We start from the raw sequence: 27,888 nt of genomic DNA, 5'->3' as shown, positions 1-27,888 counted from the left end.
AGAAAGCTGTGACTAGTCACGGACGGCTCCTAGATGACTAGTTGCCGGCCCTGTCCTGGCCTTGCGTGGCATAATAAAACTTCTTTTTCACCTTTTATAAAGCTACTTCTGCAGCTGCGGCTAGTGCTCGTGCTGATGTGTTCCCTTTAAGGGTGCGTTCACACGTACAGGATTTGATGGCGCAGATTTGAAACTGCCAGTTTGCTTTGAATCTGCAACTTCAAATCTGCGCCATCAAATCTGCATCAGATCCTGTATGTGTGAACGCACCCTAAAGGGTGATTTCCATCACATAATGTCATGGGATATCCAATAATATAATTACCTGCAGGGGCAGACCTCTTGGACCCTTGTTCTTCTTGAGAATGAAGGGGCAGAAGACTTTTTTTCTGTTTTGTTTTTAGCAGAGCGGCAGTTCCACCGGTCTGTTGTGAGAGGGAAGTGCAGCTGTAAATCCTGCTGTGCTGCAGTTCCATTCCCATAGTGTGGCCAAAAGTGGCGCTTTGCAAGGAAAATTGTAGAAAGGGGTATAGTGCTAAACCTGAGCTACTACCCCTTAAGGTTACTAGTATACAATGTATACAAAGATGGTATACAAAGTATGCCGTAAAGCTAGCATTAAAATCTTCAACTAAATCTGGATGTGTCACATTTTGTTGCAGATCCCAGTGCAGTTTCAGCCAAGGATGTCACTTATTGCGGAAGACTTAGGGCCCTATTCCACCGGACGATTATCATTCGCATAATCGTTAACGATTAACGATCTCAAACGACCGCTATTGCGAAAGACCTAAAAGAGTTCACTCATTTCAATGGAACGATAATCGTTACTTATGATCGTATTTGCGATCGTTTTTTCTTCGCTATTTCTTTGCTATTGCGTTCGTATCTACTGCGAACGACCGAACAATGTCTTATTCAATGCGAACGATTTGCCAACGTTTTGCAAACGAGCAGCGATAAAAATAGGTCCAGTTCTTATAAAGCGATCAACGATTTCTCATTCGGTCGTTAATCGTTAACTGCATTTCAATCGAATGATTATCGTTTAGATTTGAACGATTTAACGATAATCTGAACGATAATCGTCCGGTGGAATAGGGCCCTAATAATAGGAGATTAGCTCAACTGGAGCATGCTCTAGTCCGATCGTGCAGCATTTGATTACCAGTGGCTGAAGAAGTTGGATGTAGCCCTAGGGTGTCCTGGAAAACATGGATATAGCCATAGGCTTATCTCTGCTTAGAATGTCCTTCACCCTCGCATCGGTGATAAATGCTCTTGTGTAGGCTTAGTACTACATCTTTTCTGACCACTTTTACCATTGCCTTTAATTCTGAGGTGGAAAAACACCAGGTGATGTTTTATAGCCTAGTGTTACCTGTGTTCCACATACTTCAGTGTAATGGCTATATAAAAAGCAAATGCAAATTATATTTAGTTAAGCAGAGTATTGATAAAATAGCCCCAGGGTGTGTATACTGCGGAGCTGGACAAATGCTATTTTGTTTTTTGTCCCTCTGTAAATATCTGGTGGTATGCCTGGCTATATAGAGGTTTGCTGGATGTGTACTGGTGGATTGTGAGACTGATACTGCTGTAGGGTGATACATTATATGGAGAAAAGTATTGGAAAATTCCATTCAAAATTCATATACATTAATATGGAGTTGACCAAGTTTAGCAGTCATATCAGCCTCCACTCTCAAGATTTTGGGAGTGTCTGTGTGAAAACTGATGTTAATCGGGCCCAGTCCACAATCTCCATTCTAGTTCATCCCAAGGATGTCTTTAAGGACCTTGCTTTGGGCACTGGGTTACAGTCAAGCTGGCGTTAAAATAATAATAATGGCAATGATGGTGAATAATTATATAAAAAAATAAAAGCATACAGGTTTTCACAGTACCACAATAGTGGCCTCATATAGAGAGTCTGGAAGTCTACCATTGTGCAATGCCTCCCTATACATCTGTACCAGCCCAGGAATTATAGTCTGCTCGGATTATTATTGCACCATTTGCATTTCATTTGTTATACCTCATGCTTAATACTCCATTATCTGTTTAGGCTACAGAAATGGAAAAGCAGCTTTCGCTACAGGTCACCGTCCTTCAAGAGGAATTCCGCGAGAAGAGTATGTCTACGAGCCAACATATATCACGGTTGGAAAGTGTACTAGCAGAGGTGAGTTTATAATGGAACTTTATAGAATATATTATGTGATACATGTTAGGTTTCACAGAAACACACTGGTTACCAGTATACTCACTCCTGAGGGGCCATTGAGTTAAAGCTTAACTGGAATTTAAAGGAGTTTGTTGGTTTCTCCATGGAGCACTGGAATGTTTGTGTTACTACTTCAATGGACCATTAAATAGATTCAGACTTTCCTACTGCTAAAAGCAAATGCATTAGAAGCATAAGCCTTGGTGCAAACAGTGACGTTAGTACAAACAGGTGTATGCTTCTTTCTGCCATTGGGAAAGCTGAGTGTCAACCAGTGGGAGCACTAATACGGCCCCGGCAAGGGTCCTAATCCAACTCTAAATCTGCCTAGTAATGCAGTGATACATGTCCTATGTTCTAGAACATGGGTCTCCAAACTGCGACCCTCCAGCTGTTGAAAAACCACGACTCCCATCAAGCTTTGAATTTGGCTGTCCAGGCATGATGGGAAATGTAGTATTGCAACAGCTGGAGGGTCGCAGTTTGGCGACACATGTTCTAGGAGCTATACTGGTTGCAATGCTGGTTTCTCCTGTATTCTGTATGAATCCATGAAAGCAGAAATCATGGCATGGTCCATTGCATCCTGTATTATGGAGATTGGGTCCTTTTACATGTGCAGATTTGTAGATCAGGGGGGTTGGTACTCGTTTGGTCATGCCTGTTCACGGAACATCAAATCAAGCGTCCAGGCTGCACAAATGATCCTTGTATCATTCGTGCAGCCATGAAAACTGACAGCACAGATAGGTATATATCCGTGCTGTCAGTTTCCAGATTACAATCAGTGCATACTTACCTTCCAATGCTTGTGATCCAGCATCCTGTTTTCCAGCCTGTCATGTGCCTTCAGGCTCCTTTGGCTGTCAGTCATTCTAGAGGAGGCGGCGGCCGGAAGACTAGAGAGACAGATGCCGGATCACAAGCAGCGCTGATGGTAAGTATACACTGCATGTGATCTGGAAACTGACTGCATGGATATATACATATCTGTGCTGTCAGTTTCCCTTTATCTTTATTGGCTACACATCTCATGTTTACACAGGAAGATGAGTGGCCGATATTGATAAATTTTGAAGTTGAGAATTGGGCGTTTGCCCCGTCCTCCGCTGATCGCTGTCACTTTTATACAGGCCAATTATTGAAGAGATTCTAGCAAGTGCTGGTTCTGACATACAAAAGCCCACTATCCTTAAAGAACTTGCTTATTAGGCATCATATGAAAACTGCAGAGCTTTTCTGAAAGCGAGTTGAATATATGTTTAAAAATAGCCATGCTTCCGAAACCACTCAGCTCTTAGGTACTATATGTTCTGTACATTTGCTCAGGTGAAAGCTGGAGCAACCTCACGTTGTATGAAGGTGCAGAAAAGCTGCCAACATTATATAAAACCTATTACCCTCAATGCTATCATACAACTAAAGAGTAATATATACTGAAGCGGAGATACAAGCCCCACTTTAAGATTTAGCATAGCCCCCCCCCCAGCCTGCCATACTGGTATCTTATGTGGCAGATGGGATTTTGGGCCCTTTCAGGCACCAGAACCAAGGTGCAATGGCTGCCTGTGCACGCCCTTTAACTATACCCCTGACACTAACATAAAAACTGGAATTTAAATAGATATTATAGTACCTAAGTGGCACATTAACCTTTCCCACTAGAGTTGAGATATCAGCTCAGATGTCTGTATTTAAAACGTACCTGTTGCAAAAAAAACCCTCTTTGTTCACTCAGTATAAAGTCACTGTGTGGTTACAGGTGCTGTGTGACAGGAGAGTTGACCATACAATGCAAGCACGCCCAGGATTCTTTGCTACTGAATGTAAACATGCAGCAGCTGTACAGTGAAGGGAGACACTTACTGGCCATATCTATAACATTGATTTAAACATAGAAAACATAAAAAAAATAAGGAGTATATTGGAAAACTGCTTGCGATCCTGACCCCTGTTGATTTCTAAAAAAAAAATTGGAACAGTGCCTCTTTAATTCTGAAAGCTGGCTGATATTGACAATGAGATTTATTATAGTTCTGTATGGTGCACCCTGGGAATTGATTGTTACATTGTGGTGCATGTTTAGTGCCATAAATACATGTCCATGAAGGAAAGTAATCAGTGAACAGGTCATGGAACTCATTGGCTTTCATTTAGTAAATGGAGATTAAAGTGATGACTTAGACTCATCAGCTCCTTACTTAATGAGATGGTTTTTTATATTTAAGAAGCAGTACACCATCCGGTGCTCCAGGTAGTTGCACTGAAGTTTCCTGTTCCGGATTCAAAAGAAAAGCTCTACTTTCCGAGAACCTGGATTAAGCATTAATTCTTTATTGTCTCTTCTTAAAAAGTATGGAGGTCTGAAATTGCGATATTTAAAATGAAACTCCATAACTAGTGTTAAGCCACGGGAGCTCTTATTCATAGCAATTTCAAAGGAAATAAAAATGGAAGCAGACTACCCCTTTAACACGGGAGGTTACTTAAACTGGCGTATCCTGGGATCTTACGGGCACTACTGACATGTATGTGTCAGTAAAAACTTTTATTAAATTTAATATACTAGCATTAAAATGAACCTGTCACATGAATATTGGAATATGTACCATGCAATAAAAGGATAGATTAGGGAATACCTTGGTATATAGCTTTGATGTCTTTATTTCAGGAAGCAATGCACTTTTAAAGGAATCTCTCACTAGGTTTATGATGGAATAAATGAGGGCAGCATAAACTAGTGACATAAATGCTGAACAGATCTGTGTATTACTTACATCATTCTTTTCAGACGTTCTCCTGATATGCAGGAGAATAGAATTCTTGCCACAACCCCCCCCCCCCCCTCCTCCAACTGCTGATTGACAGTTAACTGCCTATACACAGCAAGGATTAATAACTGCCAATCAGCAGCTGGTGGGCAGAGTTTTCTGCTTCTCATGAATGTTGAGGACTACTGGGCTCACGCACATAATGGACAGGACTACTTATTAACCATGTTATTCAAGATTATATATCTTGATCAGCTGCACAGAATAATGTTAGTGATACATCCTTCTGTTCAGCTTCTATGTCACTAGTTTATGCTATGCTTAGAGAGGACAGCATAAACCTACCGACAGTCTCTTTAAGTGTCACAGGGGAGTGGCTTAGGGTCCAATGTACTTTAGGACCACAATGCTGTGCTGTAACGCCACACCCTCTTGCTCTGTGACTGGCAGCCCTAAATCCTGCACTGTGGCACAGTGAGTGAGGATGCCTAAACTGGCAAACTCACCATGCCCGTGTCACAACAGGAAACAAGGGTGCATGCATGGAATCTGAATAGGTCTCGGCATTGTAAGCCGAGTTCAGGCTGTTAGTCAAGGAGTGAGGGTAAAGGTCATTAGAGCAAAGAAGCGTTGCAGCTCTAAAGTACATCGGACCCTCTTAACATTTGAGCGGAACACAAAAGTGTATTTTTCCACAGGATAAAGACGCAGGCGCAATATACAAGGGTAGCCCACAGATCTTTTTGCATATTTATCGCATATAGCATAACACTGTTAGTGGTTGATATTCTATTTTTCATTTGACAGATTCACTTTAAATTATTTTGGACATTAGGAATGCTCATAATCAACAATCAGCCCATGTAAGAAGACCAGCAAACATCCGATAAACAAGCAAACGATCGATCATTAACTGAATTGATCTTTTTTGCAGCCAATTTATTGCATTATTGTGTCGCACTGATGCATTGAATGGGAGTCCGGTGCTCCCCTGCTGCAGCCCTTTGGCTCATGTACTGTACATGGCACGATCTATGATCAATAGGCACCTTTAGGTTACCCTCAATTGATCGCACCTGGGGGTAACACGTATTATGAATATTGTCATTGATTTTTTTTTTAATACAGTGGAGACTTTAGTTACATTTGATATAAAACTACTTGCTGTGCCATTTTTTTCACCACTGCAGTATACACCAGTGTGACAGTGTCTCCATCTCTAACCTAACTATCTGGTTGACAGCGTTGAGCTTTGAAATGTCAGGTAATACAAGGCCTTGAATGAACGTTTCTTGCTTATGCCCAGAGATGAAGGATCCCTGCTCTCCAGCAAATCTGTTCTGTGACCACTAGCAACCGAGTGCAAGTTTTATGTATATACCCTATACAGCATCAGTATCCAGTGTAGACTGTACTTTGTTGGGCCATGCTTTGGGCTCTATCAAGGTCAAGGGATCGTCTTCTAGTTGCTAAGGATGAGAACGGCGTTGCATATGCCTCTCAGCACCAATAACAGCTCAAGCCCAATGATATTGCCATTTACCTGCAGCTAATAACTGGCGCTCCCAGGAAAAATCCCGAGCTCCTTCTCTGTCAACCAGACAGTCCTTATAAATAGATACTTATGCTTTTTATTACAAATTCCCTCTGTTTCTATTAATTTAGAGCAGACAGACATCTTTAAACAGTAAGCTAAATCTGCCCACAGATGTAGACCCATTCATTTCTATGACCGTATACACACCTTGGTACATGTTACAGATGTGTGCTTGAGGTCAGGATCCGTGCTGCAAAAAATACCGGCGAGCCATAACACGGTCCATATAAGCGTCAAGGATCCTCTATCTTGAATGAAGGGGCCTGCGCTCTTTCAGGTGGCTCTGGATGCACATCCGTAATCGCGCCTGTGTGAATGTGGCCTAAAAGATTATAACATAAAGGGAAATGGGGTTGTCTTGCATAGTCCCTTTTTGCTAGAAATCTCAGTTGATAACAGATCAGAGTGTATAGCCGCCTATTAGCCGTAATCTGCAGGGTAACCCAGAACGAGGCGCCATCCCAAAAAAAGGGAAATATCCTAGGAACGCTCATACAACCAATAATGATCCCATGTGAATGGGCCAGCGATCAGCGACCGGCTGATTTGATTTTTTTTGTGTGGTCGGTAAAATCATTGTTATCGTTTATCGGCCGCTCTTGTAACTGTACATGGCCACATAGCGGGCCATGTAAAAGGGCCTGTACATGTTGCCTAATAAAATCCGTAGGCTGTTTTTACACGGTAATGCATGGACATGCTTGGTCCTCTAAAGAGAGAGAAAGAGAGAGGCATTGTTTCTGTTTCCAAACCAGACATCCCTTTAAGTATTATTTACATAAAACTTGACACCCCCAAAACCCTATAAGAAGTTAAAGTAAAAGTCCAGCATCGTGACATGTCAGCACTGTTTAGCCAGTCAGCGGCAGTAGCCGGGTCCCGCCTTGGCTAAGTGGGGCTAACACATCACAACCCAAATCCCTGCTCAGACCAGGAAGTGGCTAGGGAACCGGGAACCGGAGCGGGGGACAGCAGACCCCTGCGATGTAGCCGGGCAGGTAGGTGCATGTTGTTATGTTCAGTCACCTCCTCCCCGACTCTTTAAAAAAAATGCCCGACGCCGGACTTCCCCTTTAAATATTGGGTTGAATGAAAATAGTTTTAGATGGAAGAAAATTGAGTCTGAAAGTATGAAATCCCATGTATGGATGTTCCCTATGTCCTGTACAACTGTCCTAATTGGTTAAGAGCCTATATGTCTATCCTTCTGTATGATGTTATGTAGAGCAACGATGTAACCTGTGGAACAAATCTATGTAGTACGCTCGACCTAACCTGAAATAGATTATGTTCCTTAGTCTCTGTCGTTCCTCCTTCCTCTTCTTTCCATTCAATCCCATTCTCCTTTCTCTTTTTTGCCTGGTGCGGAGCAGCAGATCCTAGAAGTAAGTACCTGATCCTTCCTGAGTCTAGAGTGCATGAGCCAACCCGTCACGTGTATCTGTGAGCTTTTGTCTGCATGCTGTCATCATGACCGTATATTGCACACTCTAAGTGAATTTTTTTTTGTGTTTTTTTTTTAATGTATATTATGAAGCGCATGAAACGTTTCATCTGATTTTTCATAAAGTTAGATTACAGAATAGTTTTCACAAGAAGCCTTGATAACTTCCTGTTGGGTTAGTTAATAACCACTTTTAATGCGCTGTTCTCTGATATGTCTCATGACTGTGCAGAGTAAGTTACCTCATCACTTCCTGGATTTTACCACATTGTGATATGTTTTTTACAAGTGAATGTTATTCACTATCTCAGAACACAATGTAAAATGTAATCAAACTCCTAAAAATAAACCTTATCTGTTTGCCCACACTGCAGAAAACAGTTATACAAAGGATAATAAGAAACTGTGTAATATATCTTATTAGAAAAAAAAATTGTTTACTTGCAACTACCCACCATCCCTGCCACTTTTTAAAATCATAATTCACTCTGAAAAGTGCTAAATGTCAGCCATAAAGGAAATCTATTACATTGATAATGTTTTCTGATTTTCTAGCATCATGTGATAGAGCAAGAGGAGCTGAGCACATTGATATGTAATTTTGTTGGAAAAGAGTCAGTATCATTTGTAACCTATTAATTGAACTTTCTGGTTCTAGGACTAGGAGTCCAGTGGGCGGTCCTAATCAGTGACTAACAGCTACCATCTGTATGCATGCTCATACAGGGAAGGCTGTCAATCATTAAAGGGGTTATCCAGCGCTACAAAAACTGCACCTGAACTGCACCAGTTCAGGTGCAGTTTGCAATTAAGCTCCATTTACTTCAATGGAACTGAGTTTCAAAACCCCACCCAATCTGGAGACAACGGTAGGGGGAAAGTGGCCATGTTTTTGTACCGCTGGATAACCCCTTTAAAGAGGAAGTCCCACGAAATGTAAAAACCTCTGGAAGGCAGGGGGTGTGGGAACATAATAAAGAAAGTATACTTACCTGTTCTGGTGCCTCTGTGTTGGCGCTCTCTGATCTCCTCCGCCACCGCTTGATGACATTTTTTTGCCGGCATCCGAGTATCTTATGTGCCCGGCTTCAGCTGCTGCAACGTCATGACCCTGCTGGTGGATTGCCCATTCAGCTAACCAGTAACTGCAGCAGTGTCCTGCCCCAGTCACTGATTAGCTGAGCAGGCAGTCCATCAACAGAGTACATGACATTACAGCAGCAGGAGCTTCTGGAGGCCGACAGCGGTAAAGTAGCGCTACAGGGGCACAAAGATGGGTAAGGATAGTTTCTGTAATATGTTTCTGCCCCCCCCCCCCCCCCCCCGTGGTGAGTTTTACATTTCGTGGGACTGAACTTCTAAGCCTAGAACAAAAAATTGTACATAGGTTACAATTGAAACTCACTTTTTTTCCTTTCAACCCAGTGACTGATTGACAGTTTACACTGCTTAGTACTACTCTATAATGTCCTCCATGCCATATCAGATTAAGATTATGTAAGAGTAAGTAATGTTGAGCTGACCTGTCAAAATGTTGTGGTTCAGCAACATTATCCGAACCCGAACGCTCAGCATTTGATTCCCTGCTGTTGCAGAAGGTGGATGCCCCCCTAAAGAGTCCTGGAAAACATGGATACAGCCATAGGCTTTATCTACATTTTCCTGGCAGCCCTAGGGTAGCATCCAACTTCTTCAGCCACAGGGAATCAAATGCGGAGCGTTCGGGTTCAGATATCGATTCTTGATTTGCTCATGCTGTGGATGTGAACAAGGCCAGTTTGATTTGAGGGCAAGTAGAAATCTTAAAAACCACAAAGAGCGACTGGGAAAAATTTTTTTTACAACTTTTCAGTATGGCAAAGAAGAGAAGAGGGTGATCAGCACCAACCAGTTCTTATAGGTTCCTTATATCAGAAGCTTATGAGACACTCCCAAGGAGCCATGGGAAGTGGTACCAGACGTAAAAATAAAGGGTCTTCTCCAGCTTCTGAAAGTTCAATCTTAGAACTAGAATTAGAATTTTTCTTAAAATGTCCATGCATTTCAGGTATACTTAAATACCCTTACTCATTGCTTCAATTGCATCCAGCCACATGTCAATTTTTCCCACGCCCGTAGTTTCAGCCGCACATGTACGGCGGCGTACACTGCACACTGTACACTGCGTACACGGCAGCAAACTATGGACGGAATCATACGCAGTGTGAACATAGCCTAAAGGGGTATTCGACTCAAACATAACTTTTGATATGTTGCTGGCCATGGTGAGACTAACAATTCCATACCTGTTATCTGTTATTCAGTCTTCTTCCCCCAGTTCTGAGATGCTGCTTTCTGCTGAAAACACAAAAATGTGTGTGTGAGCCTTTCTCTCTGTCCCCCCTCCTCCCCCTCCCTTCCGAGACAGCTGATGTACACAAGTGCCTGGCAGGCTTTATCTGCAACATTGTAGCTTCTTTGTAATGCTGGGAGGGGTAATCACAGTGAATTCATTGGCAACTTGACCTCAGATTTAAAAAAAATAATTTAGTTGGTTAACTGCTTTGAAGCCAAGTTTTTATGGAAAACCTGTACAATTCTCAACCCAAATCTCTACATTATTCCTGGTGCTTATTCTGCCAATTATTGGACCATGAGTTGAAACAATCTAAAATCTCTGTCTGTGCTCAGCAAGTCTAGATATTACACTGCGACCAGGTAGGAGAACAGACCCGTTTACTAAAGTAAAGCCCTAAAGTTTAGCCAATCCGACTTAAAGTGCATGGAGTAAAAGTGAAGGATTGAAGTTTACGCTGTGCTCTATCTCCTGACATTCCTGAACACTCCCACACTGGCGCTCGCTCCTGGTCCCTGGTTCTGCTCACATTCTTTACCCCCCCCCCCCCCCCTTCTAGGTAGGCATCACCGAAATTCCAGCAACGTTAGTCTCTTCATTTCTGATTAGCGTTACGCTGAGCTGCTTCTATCTTGTTTACCAGACTGCGGTCATTTGTGACTTTCAGATAAAGATGCTTTCTGATCGGAAGCGGGAGCTGGAGCAGCAGCTGACCACTATAATGGAAGAGAACGATCAGCTTCAGGGAATCGTGGAGGAACTACACGAGCGAGAGCTAACCCTGAGTCAACAGACCTGTGACAAGGAAATCCAGGTAGATGCAGCCTCTTATTAACAAAAAATAATCATTTTTTATCCCTGCCTAGGACACATAGACATCTAGGGAACCTTGGCTCTCCAGCTGATGCAAAACTACAACTCCCATCATGCCTGGACAGCCAACGCTAAAGCTTTGGCTGTCCAGGCATGATGGGAGTTGTAGTTTTGCAACAGCTGGAGACCAAAGGTTCCCTACTAGAGATGAGCGAACCGGGTTGGGTTCAAGTCCATCCGAACCCGAACATTCGGTATTTGATTAGCTGGGGCTGCTGAAGTTAGATAAAGCTCTATGGTTGTCTGGAAAACATGGATACAGCCAATGACTATATCCATGTTTTCCACATAGCCTTAGGGCTTTATCCAAGTTCAGTAGCCACCGCTAATCAAATGCCGAAAGTTCGGGTTTGGATGGACTGGAGCATGCTCCAGGTTCGCTCATCTCTATTCCCTACCCCTGGTCTAAGGTTTATACAATAAGTTTGGACACCAAAGCCCACATTCACACACAGCATTTAGGTTATTTAGAGAATTTTTAGTTATGGTTATTGTTTTTTGTTTGTTTTAAATTGTGTTTTTGAAACAAAAGTATCACATTTTTTCTTGGTGGTGTTTTTGTGGTCAGTGACGTCTAATTAAAAAAAAAAAAAGCATTTTCTGGGGTAGATGTTTTCTTGGTGTTAACAAGTTACCAAACGTATGTATATATTTCATAGAATTTTTTTTTATCCAGATGTGCCAACTCAGGCTCCTTCCCCACCTTGTTTTTCATTTCCTTTTGCTGTAATGTCAGGTGGGTCAAAGGGATACTAGTTCTCCTTAAGGAGAGTCCCTTGTGAAGATGTATGGAGACTTAAAGGGGTACTCCTGCAAACATTTCTTTCACATTTGCTGGTGTCAGAAAGTTATACAGAGTTGTAAAAATCTCTAGCCTTCCAGTACTTATCAGCTGCTGTATGTTCTGCAGTAGTGGTGTTTTCTTTCCAGCCTTACACAGTTCTCTCTGCTGCCACCTTTCTACATGTCAGGAACTGTCCAGAGCAGCAGCAAATCCCCATAGAAAACTTTACCATAAAATACACCACTTCCTGCAGGACATACGTCAGCTGATAAGTACTGGAAGATTTTTAAATAGAAGTTATTTACAAATCTATATAATTTTCTGACACCAGAAAACAAAATCATTTTCACCGGAGTACCCCTCAATGGTCAGGATATCTCTCAACACATAGGCAAATATTTTAAATGACCCCAGTCACCCCATGGTCTCTGTTCAAGTGGTTTAACATAGAAACATAGAAAATTGTCAGCAGAAAAAGACCACCTGGTCCATCTAGTCTACCCTTTTAGTATTTCCCTTCTTATTATCTTAGGATAGATATATGTTTATCCCAGGCAGGTTTACATTCTGTTATTGTAGATTTACCAACCACACCTGCTGGAAGTTTGTTCCAAGCATCTACTACTCTTTCAGTAAAGTAAAGTTGGATGGAATACCAAAGACCTCTGCTCTATTCCATAGAGTAGGATCCTGTAGAAAGATATATATATATTATAAACTTTATTAAATTATGATTCTTGGCAAGTTTATCAAGTAAGGGTTATTTATGTTCATAAGCCAGCATTCTTGAGAAGCCTTATACGGCTTGATTTAAAGCATTAACATTCCATTTTCTTAATCTTCTTTATGACTTTGACCTACAAATCCCCTTTTATTTATTTATTTTTTTGCTGTCATAAGAGTACAAACATTAAAGGGGTACTTCAGTGGGAAAAAAATGTTTTCAAAACTTTTGGGTACCAGAAAGTTATATAGATTTGTAATTTACTTCTGTTTAAAATATCAAGTCGTCCAGTACTTATCAGCTGCTGTATGTCCTGCAGGAAGTGGTGTATTCTTTCCAGTCTGACACAGTGCTCTCTGCTGCCACCTCTGTCCATGTCACGAACTGTCCAGAGCAGCAGCAAATCCCTATAGAAAAACTATAGAACAGTGTGGGGGGGGGGGGGGGGGGGGTCAGACTGGAATACACAACTTTCTGCAGGACATACAGCAGCTGAGAAGTACTGGACAACTTTGTTGGGCTAGTGGCCCAAATTATAATGGCAAAATGATCACTGATTTGAGGGAGACCAGCTCAAGAAGACACTGTAGGCAGCTAGTAATAGCACTCAACACAGTGAGAACCGAGGTGCATTGCCCCATGGAAGATAAAGATATGCCAGAGAGTCCGCAGATTATAATAGCGGTTTTCTGGATTATACCATTTGCAGTAGTTAAAAAAACAGGTACAAATACAGCTGAAAAAATGGCTGCAAAACTATTGCCACCCCATTTCTTTGTGTCAGTAAAATTAGTATAATACAGTGGTACCTTGGTTTAAGAGTAACTTGGTTTAAGAGCATTGCTTTGGTTTAAGAGCTCCCTGTACTGGGTGGGAGGGGGAGTGGAGGAGGGGCATGGTCTGCATAGCGGGGTCTGACCCAGGAAGTCTCCCTCACCTTCCAAACATAGCAGATCCACTTCAGGCTGGGGCTTACATCAGGGGACAGGACTGTGGAGGTAATCTCTCCATAGCTGTAACCCCTCTCTCCCTGGACAGAGAGCGCTGCATGTATGTGCCCACATCTGCCCTGCTCATTCCTTCATGCTCCCTGCAGTCTCTGTCAGTCCTTGTGTTTCTCATCCTCTCCATTACTGTACAGTAACTTATAATATCACATATTCTGCTGTTACTGAATGTTTGTTTCATCTGTTTTACATGTTATTCAGAATAATAAATTATTATTTTTGGGGTGTGGAACCAATTGTCTGCATCTCTAGGACTTCTTATGGGAAAATTTGCCTTGGTTTAAGAGTGGATTTGGATTACAAGCGCAGTCCCGGAACCAATTATGCTCGTAATCCAAGGCACCACTATATGTTTGCAGGCATTGCAATATTCTGTATATCTATTATGTATAGCTCATTTATGCAGCTATGCTTTTCTTTATTGTAATCTCAAGTGATAAACACTTATTCCCAGTGCCAAGGATACCGCAGCTTTTTTTCCAAACCCATTGGCAATTATCAGTGTTAAATATATTGTAGAATGTTCAATGCTGAACGTTTAACATCGTCTGCAAGTGCCAACCATGTTTTGCGGATCATTTAGATATGGTGGGAAATTATAATTCTTACAGAGGGGTTTGTTGTGCCAAGCTGTTCTTTCAAACTTACTGTATAAACTTTAAAGCAGGGGTAGGGAACCTTGGTTTTCCAGCTGTTGCAGAACTACAACTCCCATCATGCCTGGACAGCCAAAGCTTTAGCTGTCCAGGCATGATGGGAGTCGTAGTTTTGTAACAGCTGGAGAGCCAAGGTTCCCTACCCCTGCTTTAGGCAGTTAACAAAAAAAAAAAAAGAAGAAGAAAAAATCTGAAAATCCATACATGAACAAATCCGGTAATAATAAATATATAGGGGGAGATTTATCAACCATGGTGTAAAGTGAGACTGGCTCAGTTGCCCCTAGCAACCAATCAGATTCCACCTTTCATTCCTCACAGACTCTTTGGAAAATAAAAAGGTGAAAATATTTTTTCTCATAAATGCATTATGGGTTTGTTTTTTGCTTTTGCAGCTGGGCGAGAGTCAGCTGGAGCTGGAAGAGCTACGACATTCTTATCGGCAACTGCAAATGAAAATGGAGGAGCTCCGAGAGGAGAAGAGTCTCCAACACCTTAACAGCACAAGTACCTCACTGCTGTCAGAGATCGAACAGAGTATAGAGGCAGAAGAGCAGGAACAAGAACGGGAACAGGTAAATGGACCGACCGACCTCAATATTTACTAGAGATGAGCGAACCAGGTTCAGGTTCGAGTCGATCCGAACCCGATCGGTCGGTATTTGATTAGCTGGGGCTGCAGAACTTGGATAAAGCTCTAAGGTTGTCTGGAAAACATGGATACAGCCAATGACTATATCCATGATTTCCACATAGCCTTAGGGCTTTATCCAAATTCAGCAGCCACCGCTAATCCAATGCCGAAAGTTCGGGTTCGGATCGACAGGTTCGCTCATCTCTAATATTTACCATTTTTAAAATGTAAAATAAATTTTTTGTTGTGGTTCAAAAATTTCGCAATAACTATCCTAGATTTTGTATGAGGGTATGTGCACACTCCGCTTTAAGTTCCGCCTGTCCCATAGACTCAATGATATTCTGAAGCTCAGTCCGCCAAAGAATTGACTCCAATACCGTAGTGTGCACATACCCTTAATTTCCTTCATAGATACTGTTACTTGTTTTGTACTTTTCAAGGTTAAAGGGGGACTCTGTCGAGAGAAAAAATCTCTCCAATCAACTGGGGTCAGAAAGTTATACAGATTTGTAAATGATTCTATTTAAAAATCTCAAGTCTTCCAGTTCTTATCAGCTGCTGTATGTCCTGTAGGAAGTGGTGTATTCTTTCCATTCTGGAAAGCAGGAGAGTTTTTTTGTGGGGAGTTGCTACTGCTTTGAACAGTTCCTCTCACAGACAGACAGAGGTAGCAGCAGAGAGCACTGTGTCAGACTGGAAAAAATACACCACTTCCTGCAGGACATGCAGCAGCTAGAGATGAGCGAACCTCGAGCATGCTCGAGTCCATCCGAACCCGATCGTTTGGCATTTGATTAGCGGTGGCTGCTGAAGTTGGATAAAGCCCTAAGGCTATGTGGAAAACATGGATATAGTCATTGGCTGTATCCATGTTTTCCAGACAACCATAGAGCTTTATCCAAGTTCAGCAGCCCCAGCTAATCAAATGGCGAACGATCAGGTTCGAATGGACTCGAGCATCAGCAGCAGCTGATAAGTATTGGAAGGTGAGATTTTTAAATAGAAGTAAATTACTACTCTATAACTTTGTGACAACAGCTGATGCGAAATAAATTTTTGCAGGAGTACCCCCTTAAGTATTGGGAGATTTGAGATTTTTTTTATTTAATCTTCCCCACACTGCATGCCGACAGGCAGAGAATGGTCAGGGCCACTCAGCCAGTCAGCAGCCATAACGGGGCCCAACCTCGGCCGCTGACTGGCTGAGCGGGCCTGACACATCACGTCCCAGGTCCCCTCCTCTCTTACCAGGAAGTGGACAGGCATCCGGGGGACTGGATCGCCCGTACAGTGCTGGAGCCGAGAAGGTGAGGAGGAGGTGAGAGCATGTTATTTTTTTTTTAGTCTCCCCGTTACTGTACAAAAAAAAATTGCCCTGCCCGGAGTTGTCTTTTTTTTATTGCATTTTCCCAATTTTGGGAAAATCACAGCAAAAATGCATTTTTTTGAACACAGCCTCAGGAGAAGTATATAATACTATATATCCAAATCCCCATAGAGCTAGAAGCAGCAGTAGATAGAGCTGGGTGATAGAGGAGTCTGTAAGCTCCCAAGAGGCCATGCAGGTCAGCTGACCCAGGACTGACCACTTCCTTTGACACATTAAACACTGTAACTTTCTGTGGGTCAGTCAGGTGACCACATGGCTGCAGCTGTGAAGGAATGAAACAGATGGCACTGTTGGAATAGTGATGGTGTGTTCACATTTTATAGGCAAAAAAAAAGAGCTGTCAACCAGAATGACAATGTAATGTTTCTATACACTGACATAAATCAGCCCATGATCAATACTGGGTCAAGAGAAGGTGAAACTGCTCACATATTATGGAACACAGTACAATTCCAATGTCTTTATTGCTTTCTTTATGTTTATTGTTGAGCTGATAATAACAAAGGCCAAAGGCCTTCTATATCATCTTATCAGAAGACACAGGCTATGTTACATTAGTGTGTAAGCTGCTGCTGACAGAATTTTTTTTTAAAAAGTGTTTTTTTTTTTTGTTTTTTTTTTTTAAATAATAGCATACAAATTATACAATAGTACAATAGTTGAGAGCCATGTTGTGGCTGACAGCACTGCCTCCCTGTTAATCAGGGGGAAAGCTGTTCTTTGTGTGATTCCTTTATACCGTATTATTGATGATGTATTGTTACTTCTATGTTGAGTGAGATTGTTTATATACAACCAATATTATAACCATTGCTTTGTTTGTCCTTTCAGTTGAGGCTGCAGCTCTGGGAAGCACATTGCCAGGTCCGATCTCTTTGCTGCCAACTGAGGGGAAATGAAAGTGCAGATTCTGCTGTGTCCACTGACTCCTCTATGGATGAATCCTCTGAAACCTCATCTGCCAAAGATGTGCCAGCTGGAAGCCTCCGCACTGCCCTGAGTGAACTGAAGAGCCTTATATTAAGCATACTGGATACTTGTGAAGCAGCGGTACTTCACCCTTCATATATGTACAAAAGCTTGGCTGAAGCACTGGAGGCGGCCGACCCACCCTTAGTGGGAAGAAACCCCAGCCCCTCCATGACGTGACTCTATTAGAATCAATGGAACCCTATCATAGAGCGGCTAGGGTTTCCTCCCACTAAGGGTGGGTCGGCCCGCCTCCAGTGCTTCAGCCTGGGCCTAGTGGTACAGTCACTTTAAAGTGTACCTGTTGTTTCAAAGGTTTGACTTTAGTACTCTCAGTCAGGGGCGTAGCTAGGATTCACTGGCCCCATAGCAAAAAAATTTAAGGGGCCCCCCTCCCTTACACACAACACAAAGCACTGAGTATATATATATCTGCTTTACTGCTGACAGAGGTCAGGGGTTATCAGAGCAGTGAAGCAGAGATCTCTGTCTTCTGCTTGTTAACCCTTTTTTTGTGTTGCAGCGTGTAAGTAAACATTGGGTCACTTACACACTGCAGTGCATAAGGGGTTAAGCAGAAGGACACACCTCTTACCTTTTCCCCCTGGGCCCCCCTCCTGCACAGGCCCCATAGCAACTGCCTACCCTGCCTCTATGGTAGCTACGCCATTGCTCTCAGTGCTGTTATTGCGACCCTGAGAGTCTCTTCCATGGTGCTAGTTTTCATTCTCTCCATTTCAAGGAGCGAAACCAGAGCCCTGCTGCTTGCTAGTAGAACACACAGTTTTACACAGTACTCTACAATAGATGGAGTGTTAGGGAGAAGGGGTTACTGATGCACTGAGTATTTAAAGTGCTATGTGAGCAGAAAAGAAAGAACAGCAGGATCACGGCAAGGAAAGGGTTGTACCAAGCTGCTACTGTTGCTCATCTACTCTACTCTACTATTTTATTTTGTTCAGATTTTCCTTTATTTTGTTTTCTTCAGATCTAGCTGTTAATAGAGACAGATTTGCCCTAACAACAGGGAATGGACAGAAGATTGCACAGAAGTGAAACACCTAGTGGCCATGACTTTAGAGCTGTTTTTTTTCTGGGGTCATGAGTAATTTGTGGTTAATAAAGTAATTAACAAATATGATAGGAACCATGTTGGCTATCACATGGAGGAAAGTTGTTTGAAATGACAGTGCCCATTTAGGGTGGGTTCACACATTAGAGAATCACAGAGGATTTCACACTGCACTGCAAGTTTGAATTGGTCTACATACTCGCAGCAGAGTTTTCATCCTGACGCAGGTATGTGAAGCGCCATCCTTCTTAACCCGCAGCAGCCGGGGGTATACTTTACTGGTCTGCGCTCCGGCTTGCTTCTGTGACTCCCAGCATCCTGACGTCCTGCTCAGCCAATCAGTACGCTGTCCTGGCACACTTACTGATTGGCTGAGTAGGACGTCAGGGAGTCGGGAGCCACAGAAGCAAGCCAGAGCACGAATTGGTAAACTATTTACCAGGCGGCTGTGGGTTAAGTGGGAGGGGTGGGTGATTACATACTCGCAGCGGTATGGAAATCCTATTCAAACTGTCAGTACGCGAATTGCAGCAGATTCCACTGTGAAGTCGCTGCAATTTGGTTATGTGCGAACCCACCCTTAAAATTAATTTATAGGTATAGAATTGCTATACATATTGCATGCATTAGTTATTTCCCACATAAGGCTTATAATTATTTGCATTTGAACTAATACCTCATCTCATCATTTTACGGCACAGAGTTCACGGAAATGTGAAGATGATGGTTTGGAGGAACAAATCAAACGAACAAGTGAAGACTCAAAAGCTCTTAGGGAGCTCTTACAAGGAGAACAAGTAAGAATGAAGCAAACCTTTGAAGAGCTACAACGGCTTCATAAACAGGTACAACATAATAGAGACATTGGGGGAGAGTTATCAAACATGGTTTAAAATGAAACTGGCTCAGTAGCCCCTAGCAACCAATCAGATTCCACTTTTCATTTTCCAAAGAGTCTGTGAGGAATGAAAGGTGGAATCTGATTGGATGCTAGGGGCAACTGGGCCAGTTTCATTTTACACCATGTTTGATAAATCTCCCCCAATCTCATAGTTCATGTTGATCGTGGGAACTTAAAGTGATACTGTCTCCCCCCCTTTTACACTTGCTTCATTTAATTGGTAACAGTGTCAACTGGGCGGGGCTTCATGGCAGTCAGCCGCATCTCTTAGCTGGGGAGAGGACCCAGTCACGAAGCCCCGCCTAGGTGACACTGTCCACTGATGAAATAAAGCGATTTTAGAGTAGAAAGAAGACACAGACAAGTTTTATACAGGTATATGTCGAATCTGCATAATCTAAGCTTGTAGATGGTGCAGAGTAAGGGTATATGCACAGAGTAATTTTCACTGAATACTCCATGCAGAATCCACCGCTCGTCCTCACGCACTCCCGCCTCCCCCTCTGCCAGCTCCATTATATGCTCAGGTGGATTCCACAGTCCGCCCAAAGAATTGTCTTGTCAATTTTTTGGGTGGACGACGGAATCTGCCTGAGTATATAGTGGAGTCAGCGGAGAGGTAAGCGAGAGTGCGTGCACAGAGTATTCAGTGAGAATTACTTTGTGTGCATATACCCTAAGGGGGGTGACAGTATCACTTTAATATTTAGAAGTACACATTCAGTATTGTGGAAACCTTTTTATTTTGTGCTTGAAGATTTATCCGACTCCCAACAACAACCATATCATGTTTCTTGGCAGGTAACGTTACTAAGTGTGGAAATGACTGCACTAAAAGAAGAGCGGGACCACCTGCTGGAGCTTACCCAGAATACTGACACACATGAACAGCTACTGAAGGCCATAAAGGATCGAGATGAAGCTATAGCCAAGTAATCAGAATTGTCACACATTCACACTGTCAGCCATGCTTAGATTCCTGCCTACACTGAAGGATCCTTGTTCTTTACAGCAATTGTTCTGGTGGCCTAAGCTGCTAATTGATATGCCATATAATGTATATTCTAGCATTGTATGCAACACGCATTGGTGGGATCCCAGCAGCTGCACTTCCAACAGTGCAACATTTCTGAGAGACATATGTAAGGGTATGCTATAAAGGGGGTTTCTAAGAAAATATAAAACCGTGCCTCCTGCCTACCTCTGCCACTCTGCGATCTTGCGGTCCTAGTTTTTTTTTTCTTGTTCTGATGGCTTTCTATGATGTCACACTTCCCTGTTCAGCTCTGTGATTGGCTTAGCGGGGAGTGGGATGTTATTGGAAGCCGATGCTAGAGAGCCGCAGGGGAGCGGTGGGGGCAAATATGGGCTTGTTTATTGTTTTACTGCAAAGGCAGGCAAGGCGAATGGTTTTATGTTATTCCCGAAACCCCTTTAATGGAGAGACCTCTTTTATGTTGTCTCAGGAGTCTAAGGGTATGTGCACATTACAGAATCCCGACGAACTCTGCAGAGGTTGGCGGCCGTGCACGTCTCCGCTGCTCCCATAGACTTCATTCAGTGGTTTGACACATTGCTCCGTCCGCCCGAAGAATGAGCGGAAGGCAAAATCTGTCAAACTATAGAATGAAGTCTATGGGAGCAGCAGAGACGCGCGTGGCCGCCAGCGTCCACGAGAGGGTGCGAGCTGCGGAATCTGCGGCGGATGTTCCGTCGGGATTCCGTAGTGTGCACATGCCCTCATATTTTATATTATTTTAGTACAAGCTGTAAGAATAGTATGGATAGTATGTGTATCATGTAGTGGGGTGGTTTAAGTGATATACACTTTATGGCTATGTTTGCACGCTGTACAAACGACGGGCGTTGTTTGGCACTCAAAACAATGGCCGTTGTTGTAAATAAAGAAATAATTGAAGACTATAGACAACAGACGGAAACATGATCATTATTCCGACAGCCGTAGCAAACAACAGCCGTTGTTTTATACATTGTGTGAAATATGCCAATGTTTGCATTGACTTCAATGCAACGCATATTTTATTATGAAAACAATGGCTATTCTTTTCATAAAAAGTACATTGTGTGAACATAGCCTATACATGTGCTGTTACAAGTGGCACTCCTATATTAGTGATCCACAGTAAATCCACGTTCTAATCTTGTGTTTCAATTCGTGATGCAGATTTTCAGACCCTTGGCATGGTGCAGCATCTGCCATGGATTTTACCCTATGCTGAACTTTCAGTACAAAATGTATGAGAAGATGTCAACTGGGGCATTTTGTAGTGGCATCAGGTGTGCTCAGTTTTGAAGGGGTTGTCTGGGCAGGATACCTTTGAGGTATATGCCTGGGGACTGAGTGAATTAAAAAAAAAAAACTCTTCTGGGTTGGGGGTTTGTGATGTTACTGGCCTGCCCACAGTGGCTGCAGCAGTGTCCTACTGGGTGGGCTTGTGACATCACCAGGTATCCCCATTTAGCGGGGACCAGAGTAGCATAATGCTGGTGGCGCAGGATTCAGAAAGATGAGTACTTATTTTTTTTATTCACCTCCTCCGTGTATATATGTTGCAGTAAAATGATAGAATCCAGGGATTTGATCCAATCCCGGGAAATGATTAAATGAATACGCCGTTCCATCATTTCCCTAGGGATTCGATCAAATGCCTGACCCCTTTCAAGGAAATGACAGAATGAACGATCGAGGAGTCGCCCGTCTCCATGTTTGGAGGCGGACAGGGGGAGCAGAGTGGCACGCCTTCCCGGCAGGCATATGGTGTCGGGGCAGACTGGACCGGGGGCGGAGCGGCACACCTCCCCGGCAGGTATATGGGGTGGGGCGGAGGGAGGAGCAGAGCGGCACACCTCCCCGGCAGGCATATGGCGGCGGGGCGGACGGGGGAGCGGAGCGGCACACCTCCCCGGCAGGCATATGGGTGTGGGGCGGACGAGACCAGGGGCAGACGGGGAGCAGAGCGGCACACCTCCCAGCAGGCATACGGCAGCGAGGGCGGACAGGGAGCAGGAGGCGCGTAGCAGAGGAAACGAGCGGAACAGGGAGCAGAGAGGCGGCAGTGGCGGACGGGGAGCAGAGCGGACAGGCCGGGGGAGCCGAGAGGCAAGACGATACGGTAAGCGAATTCTATGCGGGGGGAAATAATAGAACGGCACGGTCATTCCATCATTTCCCGGGATTTGATCAGATCCCTAATTCTATAATTTCACTGCAACATATACATGAAAAGAGTCCCAACCAAACAACCACTTTAAATAAAAAAAACTGAGCATGATGCTCCAGACGTATATGAACCCAGCCTTGGCAAACTATCAACATGTATCGGGACAAATACAGGACCTCTGTGCACATAAAATGTCATCACATTATATGGTAAAGGATTACACACTGCTGTTTTTCTGTAGATAGCATGAAAGCTGCTTAGATTTACTTTCCTTCATCAAAGATCATGTGCATTAATATGAAATTCTTTTCAATTCAGGAAAAATGCAGTGGAAACAGAGCTGACAATATGTAGAAATGATTTGATGTCACTGAACACTCAGCTACTAGATGCCATTCAGCAAAAGCTGAATCTTTCCCAGCAGCTGGAGGCTTGGCAGGTAGGGGCTTTATTCTATTTGCTGCTTTTATAATAAACTTATCTTTTATAAAAAAAAGTTCTAAATGGCCGCTAACCTTTCAACAAATCTTGCAGGATTGTCATATGTCATATGTACATAAGGAGCAGCACTATTTACAGTTTTATCTATAGGTTCCTTTTTAGATGTCCCTGTGCAAGCAGGTGGAGAATAGTAGCTATAATATCCCCTAATACACTGTGAACAAAAGAAAGGGGCCCCTGCTTTCCTGTATGAATGTAGCGTAGAGACAGCAGTAGCATGGAGGACATTATAGAGCAGTACTGAGACCAGCTGCTGGAACCTCTCCCATTCTCTCCTTCCTTCCCCCTCTATAGACATTAATAAGCAGCTGTAATCTCGCCTTTCAGTGAGACCAAGGTATTGTATAAAATAATTGGCTAAATAACAACTTTTAGCCATGTGACTTTAGCAGGAACATCAGGCCATCAGGATGGATGAGGACCACAGGAATGTATAAATGTGATAAATACTAATGTGGAGGGTTTTATTCCTTTTCATACCTAGACTGGATTTTTTTTTCTTCACTGGGCTGGTTTGTATTAAAATGCACATTGACAGAATAGAAGAAAAGAAAGTTTGCATAATGCAAGTAGGTGCAACTGCTGTAAGACATAGAACTACACGTTATTCATCCCTATTGTGAAAGAATCTGTCCGATGCAATTCACGCTCCATACTACTGACACTGTTATGTCAAGGAGACACATAGTACCTGTCATATATCCTTTCGTCCTTCCAGAGCATAGAAAAATGCTTTTATTCTCCAATGACAAGTGTCAGAGAGGCTTTCCCAAGCTCCTGAACTGCTGCAGGTGGAATACCTCCTGACTACCCCTCCCATACCTGATCCTTCTTCGCTGACAGTCAGCTATAAGCCGAAATTTACCATGTGTCTCTTAGATCTAACAGCTAAGTGTCAGCAGTTTGGAATGTGAATTAGAGTTGTAAGATTCCGTTTAGAGTAGCAGTCCATTTTTTTTAATTCTTCCCCACGCTGCAGGCTGGCACATATTCTTAATGATGATCGGTGTCCCACGGCGCCACTCGGATCTTGCTTGGGGTGACATCACAGATGTTCTGACCCCTCTTCTTACTACCAGTAATTGACGGCTGGAAGATATGTACAGATATGCACCATGCAGCTGATTCATTACAGCGTGGCGCATATCTGTACAGTTCCCCCGCTCCCAGCATCTCATCACAGATGCTGCCCGTGCGGGGGGAGAAGTCTGTTACAGGCATTCCACGTTTGTGTTCCGTGCGGAAAAATGAACGTGTGAATGCAGCCTTAAAGTGTCACTGTCGTGAATTTTTTTTTTGCAGAAATCAATAGTCCAGGCGATTTTAAGAAGCTTTGTAATTGGGTTTATTATCCGAAAAATGCATTTTTATCATGAAAAAGCAGTTTGAAGCTCTCCCCCCTGTCTTCATTGTTCTCCTATGGAGAGAGCTAAAGAAAAGACCAAAACAGGACAACAAAGAGTTAATCTACAAATCCCTCACTCGTTATCTGTTCTGACCATCACCAGTGACCTGTCTGAGCTCGGATTACAGCTGTCACCCAGCTCCGTGCCTGTAATCCTCTGTTATCTGCTTTCTGCTGCCGGCTAACTCCCTCCTTCCTCCTCCCCCCTCCCCTCTCCCTAGAACAGACAGGGGACGTCTCCTGCAACAAGTCACAATTTTCAGATTTTTCAGAGTGGATGAAAAAGAGGAAGGAGGGGGGGACCTGGGAAAAGGCTTTTTACATGCAGATAATGGCAAATTTGGCTAATAAACCCAATTACAAAGTTTCTTAAAATCGCCTGGACTATTGATTTCTGCAAAAAAAAAAAATACGACAGTGACTCTTTAAATAGCTGTTAGGCCAGGGCAGTGGTGTAGCTACCATAGAAGCAGACCACGCAACCTCTATGAGGCCTGTGCGACAGGGGGGCCCTCCCCCCCTTTTGGCAAAACAGGTGGCCTGCTTCCATGGTACTAGCTGCCACGTTCTTCCCCCCAGAAGAAACATACTCTCTGCAGGGCCCACAGCTGCTGCCACAATACTCCACCCACAATCCACACCCTGACCCCGGGGATCTGGGAGAACGGAACACTGCGGGACAGCCCTGGGTCATGTGAGTTAGGTGGGGGCCCCGTACAGTTACTTGCTATGGGGCCCCATGAATCCCCCCTGGGTCAGGGAGACACATTGTACCTCTCATAGATCTGTCTGTTTTTCTATAACATAGAAGAGTACTTTTATTCTATACTTAAAAGAGTCAGAGGCTTTCCCGAGTTCCTTAAGTGCAGCATGCTGTAACACCTCCTCACTCCCCCCTCCCATACCTGAGCCTGCTGGAACTCCGCTTCCAGGTGTCAATCAATCAATCCAGCGGATAAATTCTGCGGAATTGCGTTGCCTGTACGCGCTCACGGCCGCGCGCCTTTCTGCCGGCTCCATAGACACCATTCTATGGGCCGGCTGATTCTGCATTCCGTCGAAAGAATTGTCACGTCAATTTTTTTGGCGGAATGCGGTATCAGCCGGCCCATAGAATGGTGTCTATGGAGTCGGCGGAATGGTGTGCAGCCGTGAGCGCGTACAGGCTACGGAATTCCGCTGAATTTATCTGCGAGAATTCTATAGTCTGAACCCACCCTTAGAGAATAAAAGCATTTTTCTACATTCTGGAAGCACAGATGGATATATGAAAGGCACCACGTGTCTCCTTTACCTAACAGCATCTAACAGTGTCACACGGGCACCATCAGAACTGCAGCAGCAGATGATTATTTTTCATCAAGCCTGAGCGCTTGAAAAAAATTTTAACAGCACTTGACAACTGTTCTAGGGTCACTACAAGAGAATTATAACAGAGGGGATTGGTGTTTGCAGACTGAATTCACACATTTTTTCAGTCTACAGCATGACTAAATAGAGGGGTAGGGTTCACTGTGAGAAGGAAACCAATCCGCTTCCTTACCCTATATAAACCCTCTCCAATACCTTATAGCTGTCGGACAGGGCATTTGAACGCAGTGCCTGTTGCGACATTTTAAAAATAATACCAAACAACTGCAGTATTTTTAGTACTAATAGTGTACTCCATAAAAGTCAATAGGAAATTGGCCGGCAGTGCCCACATCGTATAGAATAACGGCCATAATTGATTACAATCCTCCAAATTATGAACATGCTCATCATTTACCATTTTGCAGAAAACAGCCTTTCACATATTGTGGATTTAATCCTGGCTTTAGCCATAAACTTAAAATGTAACTATCATGTTTGCAGGCGGCAGGATACGCTGTCGAAATCCTGCCACCACGCTCCCTGTACAGGCACGCATTGGAGACGTAAATCTTCTGGCAGTGTCGTTGTATACAATGCAGTCCACTGCGCTGATATAAGATTTCCAGCATGCACCTCCACAGGGAGCGCTGCTGTAAGATTTTGACAGCGTGTCCTGTCACCTGCAAAAGATGAAAGTTACACTTTAATTAAAAAAAACTATATAAGGGTACATTTGATGGATAATGTGTTTTCCCTTAGTCCCATCAGCGGCACAATAACGGGGTATTCTTGCCCCTGTGAGCTAGGCAGGACAAAGGAACTTTTAATAGTACCACAAATAAAGTTTTAATAATACAAATAGTAGCTCCTCCTCCCTCCAGTATAAGAGGAGGCGGATCCCCACAACCAGTGAGTCCTTATATAGTAGATAACACAATTCAAGAAAAAAACTTAATCCACAAAGGGCGGGAAGTTGTGCCGCTGATGGGACTAAGGGAAAACACATTATCCATCAAATGTACCCTTCCCTTACGTCCCACAGCGGCACAATAACGGGGATTTATCACGTACTCTTAAGTCCCCTAGGGTTGGGATTGTTGAAAGGCTGAATTCACCACCGAGGTGGAAAAATCTGGAATAGCTTCTCCTATTCTGTAATGTTTAAAGAAGGTACGAGGCGTAGACCAGGCAGCTGCCAAGCAGATCTGTTCCAGCGGTATCAGGGCTCTTTCTGCCCAAGAAACTGCCACAGCTCTGGTGGAATGAGCTTTCGTGAATCCTGGAGGATCTTGATTATTGATCATGTAGCAGATATTGATACATTCCGAAATCCAACGGGAAATAGATGGCTTGGAGGCTTTCTTGCCTTTGTTATTCCCCATAAAGGATATAAAGAGGTTCTCTGACTTTCTAAGTTCTCTGGTTCTTTCCAGGTAGATCTTTAGGCACCTGACGACATCCAGGCTTGCCAATTCTGGGTCCTCAGATATTAATCCAGAAGGTAATTTGGAAATCGAAATCATCTGGTTCAGGTTAGTGAAGGAAGGACACTTAGGTGCGAAATTTGGTAAAAATCGTAAAAGCACCCTGTCCTCTAAAAAGATAGTATAGGGTTCCGTGGATGCCAGAGCCTGCAGTTCTCCTATTCTCTTGGCAGATGTTATAGCCAGAAGGAAGACAGTCTTTAGAGTAATCATCTTCAGAGGTATTGATTCTAACGGTTCGAAGGGTTCTTTAGTTAGAGCCTTTAAGACGAGGGATAAGTCCCACTGATTCACAGGTCTACAGACCCTAGGGCGAAGTCTAGTGATGGCTCTAATAAAACCCTTTACCTCTTGAATCTGCAGAAGTCTCTTCTGAAGATGGACCGAGAGAGCTGCCAATTGGACCTTTAGGGTATTTGGAGATAATCCTTTATCAAATCCATCCTGTAGGAATTCTAAGATCTCTGGAATTGAAGGGTTATAGGGGTCTATTTGTCTAGGAGAACACCAAGATTGGAATATTCTGCTGACTCTAGCATATGATTTATTAATTGCCTCACTTCTCGAATGAGAAAG

The 27,888-nt window shown here is 43.3% G+C and overlaps 1 protein-coding gene across 3 annotated transcripts in view; it reads left to right on the top strand.

Annotated features, from left to right (window-relative positions):
* The window catches only part of BICDL1 (BICD family like cargo adaptor 1), a 95,572-nt gene that overhangs the window by 58,848 nt on the left and 8,836 nt on the right, over positions 1-27,888 (top strand). For all 3 annotated transcript variants that reach the window (XR_011362101.1, XM_069961277.1, XM_069961275.1), the window contains exons 3-9: positions 2,069-2,185; positions 11,042-11,188; positions 14,814-14,993; positions 17,277-17,495; positions 19,188-19,331; positions 20,189-20,319; positions 22,888-23,008. Coding sequence is in view for 2 of the 3 variants with exons in the window: in XM_069961277.1 (XP_069817378.1) it covers positions 2,069-2,185; positions 11,042-11,188; positions 14,814-14,993; positions 17,277-17,495; positions 19,188-19,331; positions 20,189-20,319; positions 22,888-23,008 (1,059 nt within the window). In the remaining variant the exon portion in view is untranslated. The remainder of the gene's footprint in view (positions 1-2,068; positions 2,186-11,041; positions 11,189-14,813; positions 14,994-17,276; positions 17,496-19,187; positions 19,332-20,188; positions 20,320-22,887; positions 23,009-27,888) is intronic.

The sequence above is a fragment of the Dendropsophus ebraccatus genome, chromosome 3, assembly GCF_027789765.1.
Source record: "Dendropsophus ebraccatus isolate aDenEbr1 chromosome 3, aDenEbr1.pat, whole genome shotgun sequence".
Lineage (NCBI taxonomy): Eukaryota > Metazoa > Chordata > Amphibia > Anura > Hylidae > Dendropsophus > Dendropsophus ebraccatus.
Note: the sequence above shows the minus strand (reverse complement) of the source record. Positions and strands in the feature narration are given on the sequence as shown.